This window comes from Lobosporangium transversale (assembly GCF_002105155.1).
Source record: "Lobosporangium transversale strain NRRL 3116 chromosome Unknown BCR41scaffold_13, whole genome shotgun sequence".
NCBI classification, from domain to species: domain Eukaryota; kingdom Fungi; phylum Mortierellomycota; class Mortierellomycetes; order Mortierellales; family Mortierellaceae; genus Lobosporangium; species Lobosporangium transversale.
This window is the reverse complement of record NW_019028991.1, coordinates 210,319-230,986: the sequence shown is the minus strand read 5'-3', so window position 1 is coordinate 230,986 and position 20,668 is coordinate 210,319. Positions and strand designations below refer to the sequence as shown.

The 20,668-nt window shown below is 41.7% G+C and overlaps 6 protein-coding genes across 6 annotated transcripts; 3 read left to right on the top strand and 3 right to left on the bottom strand.

Moving 5' to 3' along the window:
* Window positions 1–1,683: 1,683 nt before the first annotated feature.
* On the top strand, window positions 1,684–2,771 carry BCR41DRAFT_351103 (hypothetical protein). Its single transcript, XM_022023737.1, has one exon. The coding sequence runs from the start codon at window positions 1,839–1,841 to the stop codon at window positions 2,517–2,519; it is 681 nt and encodes a 226-aa protein (XP_021882534.1). The 5' UTR covers window positions 1,684–1,838; the 3' UTR covers window positions 2,520–2,771.
* Window positions 2,772–3,982: 1,211 nt separating this feature from the next.
* BCR41DRAFT_385582 (hypothetical protein) lies at window positions 3,983–5,335 on the bottom strand. The gene is made up of 2 exons (XM_022027684.1): window positions 4,973–5,335; window positions 3,983–4,813 (listed from the first exon to the last, which is right to left on the bottom strand). The coding sequence occupies exons 1-2, from the start codon at window positions 5,177–5,179 to the stop codon at window positions 4,157–4,159; spliced, it is 864 nt and encodes a 287-aa protein (XP_021882533.1). The 5' UTR covers window positions 5,180–5,335; the 3' UTR covers window positions 3,983–4,156.
* A 3,045-nt stretch (window positions 5,336–8,380) lies between these two features.
* Window positions 8,381–9,713, bottom strand: BCR41DRAFT_421115 (hypothetical protein). The gene is made up of 2 exons (XM_022029985.1): window positions 9,365–9,713; window positions 8,381–9,247 (listed from the first exon to the last, which is right to left on the bottom strand). Exons 1-2 carry the CDS (start codon window positions 9,569–9,571, stop codon window positions 8,621–8,623), a joined length of 834 nt encoding a protein of 277 aa, XP_021882532.1. The 5' UTR covers window positions 9,572–9,713; the 3' UTR covers window positions 8,381–8,620.
* A 1,907-nt stretch (window positions 9,714–11,620) lies between these two features.
* On the top strand, window positions 11,621–12,953 carry BCR41DRAFT_421114 (hypothetical protein). The gene is made up of 2 exons (XM_022029984.1): window positions 11,621–11,969; window positions 12,087–12,953. The coding sequence occupies exons 1-2, from the start codon at window positions 11,763–11,765 to the stop codon at window positions 12,711–12,713; spliced, it is 834 nt and encodes a 277-aa protein (XP_021882531.1). The 5' UTR covers window positions 11,621–11,762; the 3' UTR covers window positions 12,714–12,953.
* A 3,045-nt stretch (window positions 12,954–15,998) lies between these two features.
* On the top strand, window positions 15,999–17,351 carry BCR41DRAFT_421113 (hypothetical protein). The gene is made up of 2 exons (XM_022029983.1): window positions 15,999–16,361; window positions 16,521–17,351. Exons 1-2 carry the CDS (start codon window positions 16,155–16,157, stop codon window positions 17,175–17,177), a joined length of 864 nt encoding a protein of 287 aa, XP_021882530.1. The 5' UTR covers window positions 15,999–16,154; the 3' UTR covers window positions 17,178–17,351.
* A 1,665-nt stretch (window positions 17,352–19,016) lies between these two features.
* Window positions 19,017–19,526, bottom strand: BCR41DRAFT_286931 (hypothetical protein; the record flags this gene model as incomplete). The annotated part of the gene is made up of 1 exon (XM_022020287.1): window positions 19,017–19,526. A coding segment is annotated over one exon (510 nt), but the record flags the coding sequence as incomplete, so codon positions are not given.
* Window positions 19,527–20,668: the final 1,142 nt, after the last annotated feature.

Below are 20,668 nucleotides of genomic sequence, written 5' to 3'. Positions count from 1 at the left end.
ACAAGATCATAGTTCGAGATATATAATTTTATATAAAAGTTCTCTAATGGACTATAGTCTTTTTTGACCATAGTCAATTTTGCCATGTAGCATGCTCTCGTAGAATTCATGAGTGAAATCCTTGAGCAGGCAAAGAAAAAAGGCGAGATCATTAGTAGGAAAGTGGTATTGACTTATAGCCAACAGTAGGATAATTGTCGTTACAAATCAATGGGATCGCAGTGCCTTTAAGATAACACTATAGAGGTAATATCAGTCACAAAGGTTGTAATAGCCTATCATCTCTAGCCAATCTATCATTCTAACTAGAAAAAGTCTTGGCTCAAATAGATTTGTGATGCTTTGTAATGCTACAAAAAAAAAATCACGTGTATCATAAGTGGCTGGAGGCTTCGAGAGCCATTTGGTTTACCTCAGCATTAGAAAACGAACCTGGACTTTTGGAGCCCAATAATGCTCTCGACATCTTTTATGGATTATGAAGCTTGAGACAAAGAAAATTGTAATAAAGAGATTTTTTATTGTCCCAAATATCAATATCAACTCAGCTCAGCGCATTTGAATGTGTCAAGCGTAGAGGTCAATAGTTGAACAATGTATATACCGTGCATTGCCGAGCAATGAAAGATGGTGCTTCGATACTCGACAGAAGCTTCTGGTATGCAAATCTGTACATACCGACCCCTGTTCAAAACATTAAGGCATGTTGCAGAATGATTTCCAGATTGTAAAGTTTACAGTGTCATTGATTGACCTAGCCTGCCATCACTTTGGGAGGAAGAAGTAGGTTATAGCTGCAAATGAGCCTGTTTACCCTGTTACTGTAGATGATTCTTACAGGTACAAACTTGTGCGGTCAGGCATGGCAATAAGACACGAGGAAATTAGTACCATTATTCTATGTCATTTTTCTTTAATTGATTGAAACGTGAAAAAATTATTTTCCCCTGCTTTCCTTACTCTCTTTCTTTTTACTTTTTTGTCTATAGAACTGTCCCCTAGCCTTCTACCCGAGACTTTTTTGGTGCTAGACGTGCTTTCTATTATTTCTCCGTAGCTCATCTCTATTGACACCTTTCCATCCATGTTACAGTCTATACCTTGTTGCGGTCTATCTACTTGCCAAGGTTTCTGTCACTCTCCACATGGCTTGGAAAAAAGGAAGCTAGAGCGGACGGGCCTAGGGGGATTTTCTCATCCCGCCAGAGCTAAATGTTTAAGCCGTTTTATGTTTTGTGGTCCCTGACCTGACTTTAAATTTTTTTTTCTTTTTATTTCATTTTGAAAGAAAAAAGGGGGCAAGATTTGTTTGAGAATCCTCTATTTAGTAACCTTTGGTATTTGTTATCAAATCTGTGAAAAATTGCATTACGGGCCTAATTTTTAAGAGTCTACGGGAGATTAAGTCAACAAAACCGTTTGTTTTATTGGCAAGACAAAGCGCTTGGAAGATCTGCAATTACATGTAAATTGACATCGCTGCAAGGGCAAATTTTTGTGACCAATCGATGCTTGTCGACGCTTAGGCAAGATTTTTGTTGTAGACTGTACCACAGAGACTGAGCGCATGGCAAGAGAGCATTCAGGGCATGACAATGAAATTGTCAACTCCATAAATCGACAGATCGCATATAAATACCTCTCTTTCCCCCTGCTCGTCAAAGTTTTTATCTTTATTCTTCACTCAGCAAACTCAAAAACCAAGGCAAAGCCTTCATTCTTCACCCTTCCGCTATTCACTAGCCCTCACTTCCAGCTTTTTACAAGCCTTTCTTATTCCTCTTTGCGCTCCCTCAACTCCCACAATCAAGCATATTCTTTCCTCTCTTCTTTCAACTATGATGTTCAAGAGCTCCATCCTTGCTATGGCTGTCGCCTGCTTGACCGTCCTCTCCGTCGCTCCCTCTACTGAGGCCCACGTTGGTTTGTTGCGTCCCTGCGCCCGTGGAAGCCCTCGTGCGGGCTGCCCTCCCCCTTCCAAGGGTCAAGTGATAGACTATGATCTCAACGCTCCCATTGGTGTCCATGGCAGCAAGAATGCTCCTCTGTGCAAACAGACAGCTCCCTCGGCCACTCGCACGACGGTGAAGGCCGGCTCGAAATTGAGGACTACCTACTCTATTGGTGCCTCTCACGGTGGTGGGCACTGCCAGTGGGCCCTTTCATACGACAATAAAAACTGGGTCGTACTTTATACCAAGGAAGGTGATTGCCTCAAGGGTGCCGCCGGTGGTGGTGACTACTCTGTCTCAGTCCCAATCCCTAAGAATGCTCCTAATGGCAAGGCTACCTTTATGTGGTTGTGGAACAATGCCGTCGGTAACCGTGAGCTCTACTCCAACTGTGCTGATATTATAATCACCGGTGGCTCCAACGGCGGCAAGCTCAAGGGTGTTGCTCCTTTAATTGCCAACTATGGCCAAAGCCCACTTATTCCTGAGTTCGGATTTGGGGGTGATGACAAGCGATCCGAGTTCGCTAAGCGCAAACCTATCACAATTAGCGGTCCCAAGAACTAAAAAAAAAAAAAAGAAGGAAAGAAAAACCAACATACCCTCCAACCATCCTCATTAATAAGAACATTATGAACATTCAAATCGTCAAAATCTCAATTTGTACCATTAACATGCGCAGGCAACGCGTAAAACAAGATGGCTGAGACAAGAGTATCTCCTCGGCAGGCCGCGGTGCTTTTATTGACATACAATCTCAAGCCTTCCTACTACATTTTTACATTCTCTCACAAAGTTTATAAGTGTATATAATAAAACTGTATTGTGAACATAAGAACGATTCTTTGTTTATCTGCTGGAATGGAAACCCACGTCTCTGATGGTCAGTGTTTGTTTTTTCCAAGCGCACAAAGAATGAAAGTGCTAATGCAACTTAAGCAAGGATTAATGTGGAAAAATTGATTGTGGCATTTTTTGTTTCAAAGAAAATCCCAGATGAAATGCAAACAACAGCACCTTTGATTTCCCGAGTACAAATGGCTTTTACCCACCAGCCCTGCATACGGGAAATAAATCAGATCAAACTATACACAAATCCGGTGTGAAACTTTGCCTCTCTTACACAATTTACTAAACTACAGGGGGCAAGTGCTGAACTATCCAGCCTCCTCTTATTATTATTATTATTATTTATCGAACGATTATGAAAAAAAAAAAAAAAAAAAAAAAGAAGGCTAGAAGGAGTGGCGAATCTGAAGAGCTCTATGATTCGACGTGCCATCAATAGAGCTAATATTACCACAGCAATGTCAGTTCCAAAAGGTTGTAGCAGTACGCCGATTGAGGGATGGAGAAAGAAAAGTAGCGAAGGAGAGGGATGCTATACATACTACAAGCCATAGATACCATGGCACATCAAGGCAATGAAAAAAAAAAAAAAAAAAAAAAAAATGTATCGACGGAATCCACATTTTGTCAGTCAACAAAGGAAATAAATTAAATAGATAATTGCCACGGACTTGAGTTTGTCTATATTGTCTGGGCTCTGTTGTGGGGGACATCTACAACTTGTCGTAGGACTGTAACACAAACCAAGAGAAACCCAATACGTAAAATGAAGGATCAATATGCTTTTCATTATGTATGATCGTCTCCGTTGATAATCACTCCTCTGCTGGTAGATTAGACTAGACTTATTTGATCGACAAAGAATTGAGGATAATAATTAAATTGTTCCTGAAAAAGTGAAAAAGTGAATATGATCCCACAAGGGGCACAAGAGAGGAAGTCCAAACTCTTGTGCACCTTTAGAGAACAGAAAGAAAGAATGGGTCCTATAGTCTGTTCCACAATTTGTATCGTGGCCAAACCGCTTTGCTCGTGGTTTGCCTATCATCTTCCGGTAACCGCTCCAATACCCTGTTCTTTGGGGATTTATCCATGTAGCATATAGTTGTGCAAGTAAAAAGACGAGCGAAAGGACAAATAGGAGGAGAGAAGAAAAATCAAGACCGAACCAGCAGTCTCAACTATTTTATTATCGTTATGATTAATATTGGTTTGTCCTTTGATCCACTCTGGAAACATAAGGGATAACAATATTAAAATAAATAGATAATAAAGAAATGCCTATGCTATTTTACGATGAATATGATGTATGTTTTGAGCGTATTCTATGCATTATGCGAAGTGCTTGTTGTTGCTTAAGCATTAGTGGGCTGGGCGGCCTCGGTGATGGTGATAGTCTTGTATACAGTTCTGTACACAGTCTCGGCAGCGGCAGCAACAGGGCAGTCAGTGGGTATGGGCCTGGCAGTGGTGGTGGTGGGGGGATAGGGAGGAGTAGCAGTAGGCTTAGGAGGCTGGGTAGATTGGGTAGTGACAGGCTCAGGTGCAGGTCCATTGCCACCGGAGACACGAATGGTCACAGGCTTGCGCTTGTCAAAGTGCTCGCGACCATCGGGACCATTGGAGAACTCAGGGATATAGACAGAGGAGCTACCATAGTTGGCAATGAGAGGAGCAACGCCAGTAATGCTGCCACCATTAGTGCCTTTAATCTCAATGTCGGCGCAGTTGGAATACAGCTCACGGTTGCCGACAGCATTGTTCCACAACCACATAAACGTAACCTTGCCCGAAGGAGCGTTGGCTGGGATCTGCACAGGGACGGTGTAGTCAGGACCAGCGTTGCGGAGACAGTCGCGGATCAGGGTCTTGATGACAACCCAGGTCTTGCCCTCGTCATATGAAAGAGCCCACTGGCAGTGTCCGCCTCCATGAGGAGCGCCGACAGAGTAGGCAGTGTTGATGGTCTGACCAGCATTGTAGACGGTGCGCTTGGTATATGGGACAGTGTGCTTTTTTTTTTTTTTTTTTTTTTTTTTTTTAAAAAAAAAGGTGATGGCACAATCAAACCAGGAAATAGTCATGGATAAGCATACAGTACGCATTGCCATTTCGGCCATGTCATATGTTTGGATACAGGACCTTGATAGTGATCAAGATTAAACAATTACCTTGCAGAGAGGGAAGTTCTGAGAACCATGGGTACCAATAGGGGAATTAATGTTGTAGTCAATGGACTGGCCTGATGGAGGAGCGGGACAGCCAGCTGCAGGATGGTAGCGAGCGCATGGGGTCTTCATGCCAATGTGGGCCTGGACGGTCATGGCTGAGAGGCAAGCCAAAGCGGCAGCAAAGAGAGTGGTAGTCTTCATGATCATTTCTGTCGAGAGAAGAAGAGTGAGAAAGTAGGAAGAGAGGAGCTTTTTTTTCTTATTTGATATTTTCGTCAGAGTTTGCGTGAGGTTCGTATTGTCGTGTTCGTCGTAAGCTTGATTTGGTGTGAAAGTGGGAGAGGTGAGTGAGGAAGGAGACCGATGGTTTGATGATGAATTTCTTAGTAACAAGAAGCCAAGTATTTATACAATAACGACAGAAAAAAAAAAGATCGGATTATGAAAAGAGTAATTGCGTAAATTGTCTGGTCGGCCATGCCGCCCTCCATAGTTCGTGGGTATGGACCATCAGCAAAACTAGGGCAGGGATCTACTTTGCCCCTGGTGCAAGCAAGCAAGCGAGTGAGCAAGCGGACACAAAGAACAAAATAAAACACGGATACAGCACACCCTACAGTTTCCAGATCATGGTAGAATACATGGTACGTTCGAGAGATCACATTTCTGATATCGATCAAAAAATCATATTCAATTAAGAGGGAGGAGAGTAGAAAGGGTCCTCTTTGGGTGTAAATAAAGGCTCATCAAAAAAAACTTTTCTCCTAGTTCCACAGGAAGATCGCAGGATCACAGGAACATTTATGCATGGTAAATAATAATCGTAATAAAACAATATTAATACACTTATATTTCAATATTGGCAAGAATTACACAAACAGTTACGATAATGCACTGATTAGAGATCAGGGGCGACAAGTTTGACCCGACAACCCCCATCTGCATATTGACATATTTGCAATTAATGAGCTAATGAATATATTGGCGTTCTGTATGACAATGCAACTGCAAACACGCGGTGAACACGCGAGAGGGAAGAGGATGGGAAGGCAATGTCGTTTATTGTAATATGTCTGTACCTTAATAATATACATTTATTAATATTATCGCTAATATCTATTACATTTGCAATCAAAGAACGTAAAAAGAAGCACGTTGTCATCCGTCCTTATTTTTTTCGTTATTATCCGCAAGATGGTCAAGATCCCATGCATCGAACAAAGTGGCACAAACCAGAAATATAGGAAATATATTAGTATAAGAATATATACTTGAAAATATGCTTAAATCATTGCTGTCGAAGAAAGTTCCTTTTCTTTTTATTGGGCTGCCGAATAGAGCAGATGAAGCATTGAAGAATAAAGAAAAGGGCCTTGACTTTTACCTAGATTGAAGCAGCGCCGTTACAAAAATATATTTTACGATAACTAGTTTCAGAGGAGAAACAGCCGAGACAACTGCCACTACCGAAACCACCTTGGATCGGGTATCGATGCATCTATTATAAGACATATAGATACATTTCGTGGAGCTCGATATTACATAGTAACAAGGCTGTTTGATTACGTTGTGTTTGCGTCTTTTTCTTATCCACTCTGTCATTTATAACCAGAAGGCAAGCCATTGTCGAGGCTATGACAGCAGCTGCAGTAGTGAGATAATAAAAGAAAAAAGCAAGTAAAATAAAATATAAGGCTTGGTGGTCATTTCTTCTTCTGTTGTTCTATAGCCCCCGCGCAAATATAGTCTACAGTCATGATGGAGCATAGCACAGAGGGAGCGAGCAAAACAGTTCACATTTGCTATTCTTCTTCCTTTCTAGGACTTTGAAGAGAGGGTAGGGGAAGGGAGAGAGATACAGACATCGTGGGATAGCGCGGATTATCCTTTTCTTAATTTAAGCGCGATAGAATACACTACTTGTGGTGGAGAACAATCGCTGGAGTATACGGTGCATTACTTATAGTAAGAAGCCAGCAATAACACATGTACTTCAAATGGTTGGTGGCTAGACTCGCTGTGCTGTTTCTTAATGGGGTTGGCCATCCCATAAAAAGCATTGGGAAGTGAAGAAAGGCGAGCTTTTGCCATTACCAACAACGCCATCACATTAGCAGCAAAAGATTCATGGCTCGGCACATAGAGCTTTGAGGTTTTAATGTTAACTCTCAAATTGACGCACTACAAGGCAATAGACTCATTCGGGAGATCTTTGTAGAGTCAGTGCCTATGATGGTTTGAAAACATGTTATCTATTTGAGACGATCGAAAACTCAGGCGGACAGAGTAATCAATTAATGGTGAAGAGAATAATGGACCCATTATTACGACGTAGTAAGGTCAAAAGGCAGTTAGCAATATAACAATATTCCTAGACTATGTTGCTGTAGGACAAAGCTGTAGATCGCGATATGTTTTGATGACGAAACTTTATCATTTTGTAGATTTGGTTTCCGTTCTTCGGAAGCTTGTTAAATAATCTCAGGGCCGGAATAGATCAGGTAAATTTAGTCAAAAAAAAAAAGCCATGGGGAAAGGACCCGCAGACTTCAAGTGAATAAAAAGACATGTGTCAATTGAGGGGAAAATAGTCTTCTTTGTTAAGCGGAAGGGACATGATGAGGGTAAGGATTCGAGACATCGGCATGAGTGAGATATATTGTTGCCAGAGGATAGCAATTATCAAGTCCTTTGTGTATCATCGTACTCTCCGTGATAACAATACCAAGCCTTCAGATTATAGCAAAAAGGAGAAGAATGTTGCCTTGTAACCTAAAAGCAAATACGGCTTGGTGGCAACACATACAGTTTACGGAGCATGGCAGTTAGTGCCACAACCCATAAAACAGACCATGTGATAAGGACACTATGATCACCGGTTCAGAGTCCATTAACTTTTTTCTCTTTCTTTTCAGGTCAATGTAACCACTCCAGGCACTTCAAAAAAAAAAAAAAAAAAAAAAAAAGATACAGTGGAAGTAGGTGATCTAGCCACCAATAAGATGCTCGAATAAGCTTATTTGATTAGCAAGGTTGTTCCTGAGTTGCTCCTGACTGTTCCTGAAGGGAGAAACACAACCCTTCATGAGACGAAGGGTTTCAGGTTTCCCGCCAAATTTGTGTGACAAAAAAATATGTCCGAGAAAAAAGGACTATTTCCAACCGAAAAAAAATAATTTAGTGCTAGGGGTCATTAGCACACCACTTAGCCATTCTGATCTTGTCCACAAATTTTGCTTCATGTACTGGGCACTTTTCTGTCTACTTTGTTTGATTACATACTCAGTATTCATTCTCACATTCCATTGTTTCAAGTTCGTTCATGTTATCATAAAATTACAAGAAAGGCAAAAAAAAAAAAAAAAAAAAAAAAGAGAAGAGAAGGATAAAGAAGGATTAAGACTGAACCAGCAGTCTCTTAGTCACTTTATTATTGTTATTAGATTGTCACCTTTTGCTCTACTTTGAAAATACAAAAAAATCATGACAATAAAATAAAATAATAAAAAATATTCTATGCTAATGTATATGCAAATTTAAATAATAAATACAAAGACGCCTGCACTGCATATGTGAGCGAGTGTCGTGTGTTGTGTGTTGTGTGCTACATGCATTGTTGCATGCATTATGTTTGATGTTTGTTGTTACTTAAGCGTTAGTGGGCTGAGCGGCTCCGGTGACAGTGACAGTCTTGTATACAGTTTTGTACACAGTCTCAGCAGCTGCAGCAATGGGGCAGTCGGTAGGCTTAGGTCTGGCAGTGGTGATGGTGGGCTTAGGGGGTCGGGTAGTGACAGGCTCGGGTTCAGCAGGCCCATTGCCACCGGAGACACGAATGGTCACAGGCTTGCGCTTGTCAAAGTGCTCACGACCATCAGCACCAGTGGCAAATTCAGGAAGATAGACAGAGGAACTACCATAGTTGGCAATGAGAGGAGCAACGCCAGTAATGCTGCCACCATTTGTACCTTTAATTTCAATGTCAGCACAGTTGGAGTACAACTCACGGTTGCCGATAGCATTGTTCCATAACCACATAAACGTAGCCTTGCCAGAAGGAGCGTTGGCTGGGATCTGCACAGGGACGGTGTAGTCAGGACCAGCGTTGCGGAGACAGTCGCGGATCAGGGTCTTGATGACAACCCAGGTCTTGCCCTCGTCATATGAAAGAGCCCACTGGCAGTGTCCGCCTCCATGAGGAGCGCCGACAGAGTAGGCAGTGTTGATGGTCTGACCAGCATTGTAGACGGTGCGCTTGGTATATGGGACAGTGTGCTGTTTTTTTTGAGAGGAATGTAAATAAAATGCTTAGTATATGTATAATATAGTGTTTTCATTAACTCTGATTCATGTTTCCTCCGAGATTTATAAGTGAATTTGGTGGATCTTTACCTTGCATAGAGGGCGGGCCGCATTATCGGACGTGCCAATGGGGGCGTTGATGTCATAGTCAATGGACTGGCCTGATGGAGGAGCAGGACAGCCAGCTGCAGGATGGTAGCGAGCGCATGGGGTCTTCATGCCAACGTGGGCCTGGACGGTCATGGCTGAGAGGCAAGCCAAAGCGGCAGCAAAGAGAGTGGTAGTCTTCATGATCATTTTTGTAAACAGAGCGAGGAATGAGAGTGAGAGTAAAGCTTTTTCTATTTGTATCCGTGAGAATATGTGTGGAGTTCGTATGGCTACTTTGCTATAAGTTTAATGTAGAGGCGGAGGAGGTGAGCGAGGAAGAAGATCTGATGGTTTGATGATGAGCTTTCTGGTGGCAAGAGACTCAAGTATTTATACGAAGGGAAAAAAAAAAAAAAAAAAAAAAAAAAAAAAGAAGACTAGGGAATAAGAGAGTAAAGGAGCGAAATGCCCGATCGGTGTTAATACCCTAAGGCCAGAGATTTGGACCAACAAAGTGTGTTGCAATATGAAAACGAGGCTAAAGCAAGATTTGTTTCGTCTTGAAGCAATATAACATAACGAATAAGTTCAAGTGCAAATCCCTACCCTTTGCGGAGCTAAATAGAATGCATATTATATACATTCGAGAAATGAAATTAATGATATCGATGAGGAAAAACAATCTTGGCAGGAAGCAGAGAGACAGGGGAAGGAATGTGCGGTATGGTAGGAAAAGAGTATATAGGTATTTAGTACATGTAGAAAGGGTCCAAGGCTGTAAACAAAAGCTCACCGAAACTAGCTAATCAAAATCGACAATAACCAATAAAATGATTAGGCCATTATGTTACATCAGTGAACATGCAACATACAGATTTTTTTTTTTTTTTTTTTTTTTTGATGGTTCCATGGGTATATTGTAACATCGGCAAAGTTTAACTTGTCAAACAACAAAACACACGTTATTATACCAACCTTTGCTAATGTCCATAAAATGATCAAGATATATTGTATAAAGCAAGGCAGAGCGACAGAGAGGGCTATACAGGTTGCAACATATCAGGACAGTCTCATAAAGAAATCGAAAAAGGGTGTTGACCGGTTCCCTAAACTATAATGTAATGTGCATGGGGTCTTTGTAACACAAGCAAAAATTAATTGTTAATTTCTTCTGATAAATTGCCATATTTCTCGCTCGATGACTGCAAATTAACTGTCAATCACATCCTGATTTTCTAATTATTACAGTCAGTGTGTTTGTTCAAAATATTGCTGAAGTATACGTCCATCATACCAGAGCTTTCGGATGGTCAAGTTCATATTGCTGGACTATTCTCATTAATTTGTACCCATCTCATTGGTCGGTTAACACTTAGATGTAGCAGAGACTTAGGAGATTTAACTTCACTGATATGATTTAGACCCACCAAATAGGCATCCTAACGACGACTAAGGACGACATGGCGTATATATTGCACATACTGCTATGATACTTAGGGGACCAGTCAACACCCTTTTTCGATTTCTTTATGAGACTGTCCTGATATGTTGCAACCTGTATAGCCCTCTCTGTCGCTCTGCCTTGCTTTATACAATATATCTTGATCATTTTATGGACATTAGCAAAGGTTGGTATAATAACGTGTGTTTTGTTGTTTGACAAGTTAAACTTTGCCGATGTTACAATATACCCATGGAACCATCAAAAAAAAAAAAAAAAAAAAAAAATCTGTATGTTGCATGTTCACTGATGTAACATAATGGCCTAATCATTTTATTGGTTATTGTCGATTTTGATTAGCTAGTTTCGGTGAGCTTTTGTTTACAGCCTTGGACCCTTTCTACATGTACTAAATACCTATATACTCTTTTCCTACCATACCGCACATTCCTTCCCCTGTCTCTCTGCTTCCTGCCAAGATTGTTTTTCCTCATCGATATCATTAATTTCATTTCTCGAATGTATATAATATGCATTCTATTTAGCTCCGCAAAGGGTAGGGATTTGCACTTGAACTTATTCGTTATGTTATATTGCTTCAAGACGAAACAAATCTTGCTTTAGCCTCGTTTTCATATTGCAACACACTTTGTTGGTCCAAATCTCTGGCCTTAGGGTATTAACACCGATCGGGCATTTCGCTCCTTTACTCTCTTATTCCCTAGTCTTCTTTTTTTTTTTTTTTTTTTTTTTTTTTTTTTTCCCTTCGTATAAATACTTGAGTCTCTTGCCACCAGAAAGCTCATCATCAAACCATCAGATCTTCTTCCTCGCTCACCTCCTCCGCCTCTACATTAAACTTATAGCAAAGTAGCCATACGAACTCCACACATATTCTCACGGATACAAATAGAAAAAGCTTTACTCTCACTCTCATTCCTCGCTCTGTTTACAAAAATGATCATGAAGACTACCACTCTCTTTGCTGCCGCTTTGGCTTGCCTCTCAGCCATGACCGTCCAGGCCCACGTTGGCATGAAGACCCCATGCGCTCGCTACCATCCTGCAGCTGGCTGTCCTGCTCCTCCATCAGGCCAGTCCATTGACTATGACATCAACGCCCCCATTGGCACGTCCGATAATGCGGCCCGCCCTCTATGCAAGGTAAAGATCCACCAAATTCACTTATAAATCTCGGAGGAAACATGAATCAGAGTTAATGAAAACACTATATTATACATATACTAAGCATTTTATTTACATTCCTCTCAAAAAAAACAGCACACTGTCCCATATACCAAGCGCACCGTCTACAATGCTGGTCAGACCATCAACACTGCCTACTCTGTCGGCGCTCCTCATGGAGGCGGACACTGCCAGTGGGCTCTTTCATATGACGAGGGCAAGACCTGGGTTGTCATCAAGACCCTGATCCGCGACTGTCTCCGCAACGCTGGTCCTGACTACACCGTCCCTGTGCAGATCCCAGCCAACGCTCCTTCTGGCAAGGCTACGTTTATGTGGTTATGGAACAATGCTATCGGCAACCGTGAGTTGTACTCCAACTGTGCTGACATTGAAATTAAAGGTACAAATGGTGGCAGCATTACTGGCGTTGCTCCTCTCATTGCCAACTATGGTAGTTCCTCTGTCTATCTTCCTGAATTTGCCACTGGTGCTGATGGTCGTGAGCACTTTGACAAGCGCAAGCCTGTGACCATTCGTGTCTCCGGTGGCAATGGGCCTGCTGAACCCGAGCCTGTCACTACCCGACCCCCTAAGCCCACCATCACCACTGCCAGACCTAAGCCTACCGACTGCCCCATTGCTGCAGCTGCTGAGACTGTGTACAAAACTGTATACAAGACTGTCACTGTCACCGGAGCCGCTCAGCCCACTAACGCTTAAGTAACAACAAACATCAAACATAATGCATGCAACAATGCATGTAGCACACAACACACAACACACGACACTCGCTCACATATGCAGTGCAGGCGTCTTTGTATTTATTATTTAAATTTGCATATACATTAGCATAGAATATTTTTTATTATTTTATTTTATTGTCATGATTTTTTTGTATTTTCAAAGTAGAGCAAAAGGTGACAATCTAATAACAATAATAAAGTGACTAAGAGACTGCTGGTTCAGTCTTAATCCTTCTTTATCCTTCTCTTCTCTTTTTTTTTTTTTTTTTTTTTTTTGCCTTTCTTGTAATTTTATGATAACATGAACGAACTTGAAACAATGGAATGTGAGAATGAATACTGAGTATGTAATCAAACAAAGTAGACAGAAAAGTGCCCAGTACATGAAGCAAAATTTGTGGACAAGATCAGAATGGCTAAGTGGTGTGCTAATGACCCCTAGCACTAAATTATTTTTTTTCGGTTGGAAATAGTCCTTTTTTCTCGGACATATTTTTTTGTCACACAAATTTGGCGGGAAACCTGAAACCCTTCGTCTCATGAAGGGTTGTGTTTCTCCCTTCAGGAACAGTCAGGAGCAACTCAGGAACAACCTTGCTAATCAAATAAGCTTATTCGAGCATCTTATTGGTGGCTAGATCACCTACTTCCACTGTATCTTTTTTTTTTTTTTTTTTTTTTTTTGAAGTGCCTGGAGTGGTTACATTGACCTGAAAAGAAAGAGAAAAAAGTTAATGGACTCTGAACCGGTGATCATAGTGTCCTTATCACATGGTCTGTTTTATGGGTTGTGGCACTAACTGCCATGCTCCGTAAACTGTATGTGTTGCCACCAAGCCGTATTTGCTTTTAGGTTACAAGGCAACATTCTTCTCCTTTTTGCTATAATCTGAAGGCTTGGTATTGTTATCACGGAGAGTACGATGATACACAAAGGACTTGATAATTGCTATCCTCTGGCAACAATATATCTCACTCATGCCGATGTCTCGAATCCTTACCCTCATCATGTCCCTTCCGCTTAACAAAGAAGACTATTTTCCCCTCAATTGACACATGTCTTTTTATTCACTTGAAGTCTGCGGGTCCTTTCCCCATGGCTTTTTTTTTTTGACTAAATTTACCTGATCTATTCCGGCCCTGAGATTATTTAACAAGCTTCCGAAGAACGGAAACCAAATCTACAAAATGATAAAGTTTCGTCATCAAAACATATCGCGATCTACAGCTTTGTCCTACAGCAACATAGTCTAGGAATATTGTTATATTGCTAACTGCCTTTTGACCTTACTACGTCGTAATAATGGGTCCATTATTCTCTTCACCATTAATTGATTACTCTGTCCGCCTGAGTTTTCGATCGTCTCAAATAGATAACATGTTTTCAAACCATCATAGGCACTGACTCTACAAAGATCTCCCGAATGAGTCTATTGCCTTGTAGTGCGTCAATTTGAGAGTTAACATTAAAACCTCAAAGCTCTATGTGCCGAGCCATGAATCTTTTGCTGCTAATGTGATGGCGTTGTTGGTAATGGCAAAAGCTCGCCTTTCTTCACTTCCCAATGCTTTTTATGGGATGGCCAACCCCATTAAGAAACAGCACAGCGAGTCTAGCCACCAACCATTTGAAGTACATGTGTTATTGCTGGCTTCTTACTATAAGTAATGCACCGTATACTCCAGCGATTGTTCTCCACCACAAGTAGTGTATTCTATCGCGCTTAAATTAAGAAAAGGATAATCCGCGCTATCCCACGATGTCTGTATCTCTCTCCCTTCCCCTACCCTCTCTTCAAAGTCCTAGAAAGGAAGAAGAATAGCAAATGTGAACTGTTTTGCTCGCTCCCTCTGTGCTATGCTCCATCATGACTGTAGACTATATTTGCGCGGGGGCTATAGAACAACAGAAGAAGAAATGACCACCAAGCCTTATATTTTATTTTACTTGCTTTTTTCTTTTATTATCTCACTACTGCAGCTGCTGTCATAGCCTCGACAATGGCTTGCCTTCTGGTTATAAATGACAGAGTGGATAAGAAAAAGACGCAAACACAACGTAATCAAACAGCCTTGTTACTATGTAATATCGAGCTCCACGAAATGTATCTATATGTCTTATAATAGATGCATCGATACCCGATCCAAGGTGGTTTCGGTAGTGGCAGTTGTCTCGGCTGTTTCTCCTCTGAAACTAGTTATCGTAAAATATATTTTTGTAACGGCGCTGCTTCAATCTAGGTAAAAGTCAAGGCCCTTTTCTTTATTCTTCAATGCTTCATCTGCTCTATTCGGCAGCCCAATAAAAAGAAAAGGAACTTTCTTCGACAGCAATGATTTAAGCATATTTTCAAGTATATATTCTTATACTAATATATTTCCTATATTTCTGGTTTGTGCCACTTTGTTCGATGCATGGGATCTTGACCATCTTGCGGATAATAACGAAAAAAATAAGGACGGATGACAACGTGCTTCTTTTTACGTTCTTTGATTGCAAATGTAATAGATATTAGCGATAATATTAATAAATGTATATTATTAAGGTACAGACATATTACAATAAACGACATTGCCTTCCCATCCTCTTCCCTCTCGCGTGTTCACCGCGTGTTTGCAGTTGCATTGTCATACAGAACGCCAATATATTCATTAGCTCATTAATTGCAAATATGTCAATATGCAGATGGGGGTTGTCGGGTCAAACTTGTCGCCCCTGATCTCTAATCAGTGCATTATCGTAACTGTTTGTGTAATTCTTGCCAATATTGAAATATAAGTGTATTAATATTGTTTTATTACGATTATTATTTACCATGCATAAATGTTCCTGTGATCCTGCGATCTTCCTGTGGAACTAGGAGAAAAGTTTTTTTTGATGAGCCTTTATTTACACCCAAAGAGGACCCTTTCTACTCTCCTCCCTCTTAATTGAATATGATTTTTTGATCGATATCAGAAATGTGATCTCTCGAACGTACCATGTATTCTACCATGATCTGGAAACTGTAGGGTGTGCTGTATCCGTGTTTTATTTTGTTCTTTGTGTCCGCTTGCTCACTCGCTTGCTTGCTTGCACCAGGGGCAAAGTAGATCCCTGCCCTAGTTTTGCTGATGGTCCATACCCACGAACTATGGAGGGCGGCATGGCCGACCAGACAATTTACGCAATTACTCTTTTCATAATCCGATCTTTTTTTTTTCTGTCGTTATTGTATAAATACTTGGCTTCTTGTTACTAAGAAATTCATCATCAAACCATCGGTCTCCTTCCTCACTCACCTCTCCCACTTTCACACCAAATCAAGCTTACGACGAACACGACAATACGAACCTCACGCAAACTCTGACGAAAATATCAAATAAGAAAAAAAAGCTCCTCTCTTCCTACTTTCTCACTCTTCTTCTCTCGACAGAAATGATCATGAAGACTACCACTCTCTTTGCTGCCGCTTTGGCTTGCCTCTCAGCCATGACCGTCCAGGCCCACATTGGCATGAAGACCCCATGCGCTCGCTACCATCCTGCAGCTGGCTGTCCCGCTCCTCCATCAGGCCAGTCCATTGACTACAACATTAATTCCCCTATTGGTACCCATGGTTCTCAGAACTTCCCTCTCTGCAAGGTAATTGTTTAATCTTGATCACTATCAAGGTCCTGTATCCAAACATATGACATGGCCGAAATGGCAATGCGTACTGTATGCTTATCCATGACTATTTCCTGGTTTGATTGTGCCATCACCTTTTTTTTTAAAAAAAAAAAAAAAAAAAAAAAAAAAAAGCACACTGTCCCATATACCAAGCGCACCGTCTACAATGCTGGTCAGACCATCAACACTGCCTACTCTGTCGGCGCTCCTCATGGAGGCGGACACTGCCAGTGGGCTCTTTCATATGACGAGGGCAAGACCTGGGTTGTCATCAAGACCCTGATCCGCGACTGTCTCCGCAACGCTGGTCCTGACTACACCGTCCCTGTGCAGATCCCAGCCAACGCTCCTTCGGGCAAGGTTACGTTTATGTGGTTGTGGAACAATGCTGTCGGCAACCGTGAGCTGTATTCCAACTGCGCCGACATTGAGATTAAAGGCACTAATGGTGGCAGCATTACTGGCGTTGCTCCTCTCATTGCCAACTATGGTAGCTCCTCTGTCTATATCCCTGAGTTCTCCAATGGTCCCGATGGTCGCGAGCACTTTGACAAGCGCAAGCCTGTGACCATTCGTGTCTCCGGTGGCAATGGACCTGCACCTGAGCCTGTCACTACCCAATCTACCCAGCCTCCTAAGCCTACTGCTACTCCTCCCTATCCCCCCACCACCACCACTGCCAGGCCCATACCCACTGACTGCCCTGTTGCTGCCGCTGCCGAGACTGTGTACAGAACTGTATACAAGACTATCACCATCACCGAGGCCGCCCAGCCCACTAATGCTTAAGCAACAACAAGCACTTCGCATAATGCATAGAATACGCTCAAAACATACATCATATTCATCGTAAAATAGCATAGGCATTTCTTTATTATCTATTTATTTTAATATTGTTATCCCTTATGTTTCCAGAGTGGATCAAAGGACAAACCAATATTAATCATAACGATAATAAAATAGTTGAGACTGCTGGTTCGGTCTTGATTTTTCTTCTCTCCTCCTATTTGTCCTTTCGCTCGTCTTTTTACTTGCACAACTATATGCTACATGGATAAATCCCCAAAGAACAGGGTATTGGAGCGGTTACCGGAAGATGATAGGCAAACCACGAGCAAAGCGGTTTGGCCACGATACAAATTGTGGAACAGACTATAGGACCCATTCTTTCTTTCTGTTCTCTAAAGGTGCACAAGAGTTTGGACTTCCTCTCTTGTGCCCCTTGTGGGATCATATTCACTTTTTCACTTTTTCAGGAACAATTTAATTATTATCCTCAATTCTTTGTCGATCAAATAAGTCTAGTCTAATCTACCAGCAGAGGAGTGATTATCAACGGAGACGATCATACATAATGAAAAGCATATTGATCCTTCATTTTACGTATTGGGTTTCTCTTGGTTTGTGTTACAGTCCTACGACAAGTTGTAGATGTCCCCCACAACAGAGCCCAGACAATATAGACAAACTCAAGTCCGTGGCAATTATCTATTTAATTTATTTCCTTTGTTGACTGACAAAATGTGGATTCCGTCGATACATTTTTTTTTTTTTTTTTTTTTTTTTCATTGCCTTGATGTGCCATGGTATCTATGGCTTGTAGTATGTATAGCATCCCTCTCCTTCGCTACTTTTCTTTCTCCATCCCTCAATCGGCGTACTGCTACAACCTTTTGGAACTGACATTGCTGTGGTAATATTAGCTCTATTGATGGCACGTCGAATCATAGAGCCACTCCTTCTAGCCTTCTTTTTTTTTTTTTTTCCTCCTTTGTAATTCGCTTGAGCTGATACGCAACCATAGCCACAGCCGACTATTACCATAACAATTTGGAGTCTGGCAACAGTTGCCTGACGCGTCGCTCCTTAAATACTTTACAAACGGTTACTTCATACTGCCTCGTATACAGTAGGAATCGCATGGTATTTTAATTCGTCATCTCCTATCTACTTCTGCATCTCCTCCACGAGTCATTCATCACTGCCTTTTAAAAAACTTACTTGGTTGAAAGCAATTGATTACCCCACATTAACCCTAACTGAATTATATTAAAGCCGTTATTGTTCTCGATGCAGAACTTATTGATAACAAGCATATCTCCAACAGAAATATAATATAATAAGAGAGACTATCGATCATGAATCTTTATTGTTCTCATTTTCTAATTTTTTGGAGGGAAAGGACATGAAATAAAGCACCGCGGCCAGCCGGGGTAACTTATTTGTGAATTGCTTTGGATCGCTCATCATAAAAGCTTTTTTTTTTTTTTTTTTTTTTGGCCTAACAAGAGATGATTGAAATGTTTCGCAGTTTCATGGCGTTAAAAGCGGCTGAAGAAGCGCTGCTTTGACATCCTAATGCTTGCCATAGGGGCAGGGAGGCTGTTCAAGCTGGTTGGGCTTGCTCTTAGACTTGCTGGACTTGCTCTTAGACTTGCTGGACTTACTCTTAGGCCCGCTGGACTTGCTCTTAGGCCCGCTGGACTTGTTCTTAGGCTTGCTAGGCTGGCTCTTAGAGCTGCCGGACTTGGGACCAGTAATAGTAATGGATTTGCGTTTCGCGAATGCAGAGCTCTGGTCGTCACCGCCAAATGGGTACTCAGGGATCAAGAGAGAGGAGGGGCCATAGTTGGCAATCAGAGGAGCAACACCCTTGAGCTTGCCACCGTTCTTGCCACCGGTAATTGTGACATCAGCACAGTTTGAATAGAGTTCACGGTTACCGATGGCATTGTTCCACAACCACATGAAGGTAGCCTTGCCGTTGGGAGCATCCTTAGGAATTGGGACCGAGACAGAGTAAGGAGCACCGCCATCAATACCTTTAAGGCAGTCACGGAGCACCGTCTTAAGCACAACCCAGTTTTTATTGTCGTATGAAATCGCCCACTGGCAGTGTCCGCCTCCATGGGAAGCACCGACAGTGTAAGTGGTCGCCACGTTGCTACCGGCTCGCAAAGTTGTGCGAGTGGCCGAGGGAATGGCCTGCTTGCAAAGAGGAGCATCTATATGGCTATGGACGCTAACAGGAGAGTTAAGATCATAGTCGAGCACTTGGCCATTCGAAGGAGCAGGGCAGCCCGCACGAGGGCTTCCGCGGGCACAAGGGTACAACAGACTAGCATGGGCCTCAGTGGAAGGAGCGACTGAAAGGACAGTCAAGCAGGCAGCAGCTATAGCAAGGATAGAATTCTTGAGCATCATGATTGAAAGAGAAAAGAAGTGAAAAGGTATGAGGATGGGAGTGAGAAAGAGTGATGAGAGCTAATGAAAGGCTTGTAAAAAGCTGGAAGGGGACGTAGATAGTGGAAGAGTTAGGGTAGAGAGGTTGGAAGGCGCTGCCTTTGGTTTTTGCGTTTATTGAGTGAAGAAGGAAGATAAAGCTTTGTAAGTCAAGGAGGGAGGGGGTATTTATATGCAATCTGCCGATCTACTGATTCATGGACTAAGTATCCCCATTAGAGTCAGTGTGTTATGAATGATGACCGTCCTCCCATTGAGATTCTATAAGAAGTGTACATGAGAAGAAGCTAGTCTACAAAGGTAAAGGAAGCCTATGTACATTAAAATGTAATTCCCAAAATGTAATTGTAGTCATGCTCCATTTTTTTGTCTGGTTACTCGCTAGGTTCTCCTTGAAAAGGAAGGAAAGGCTTTCTAACCATGCCCATGCAGACTATGCACGATAAGCCTCGTTAAATAAAATGTAATACATCAAAATCGGTATATGCAATTTCTCTGGCTGGTTTCAATACATGAAAACAAATATGTACATGTCTGTATAATATAAATGTTTTCCATGAATATACATGGTATATATATTTATGTATACACTGAAAATTAAACTTTGTTTCCAACGAAAGAGCAAATGTCATCATTATTTGACCGCTGGCTATAGTAGCTCTTGTTGAGTTGCCAGGTGGAAGTGTTTCTGATATCAAACAATTACACTTCAATTGCCCTGACCTATATGATATCCTAATATGAATAAAACATTCTTTCATCTGATTAATATTTCTTCCCAAGTAACCACCGATGGGGCCTCAGGCGTTCCAGAGAACCTCGCGCGATGCCTTCCTACCTCGTAACTCCTCGGTTTGGCGTTTATCTCGGCGTATGGCTACCGACCTTTACAAAGATTGATACCGAAATTATCAAGGCCTATAAAGGATTATGATGTCAACGGTAACGTCCTTAAAATAGATCTATCATATATGGCCAACATCTATCATTTAATATCGGATCGATTATACCCTTTCATTTGAACTCAAGCACGCGCT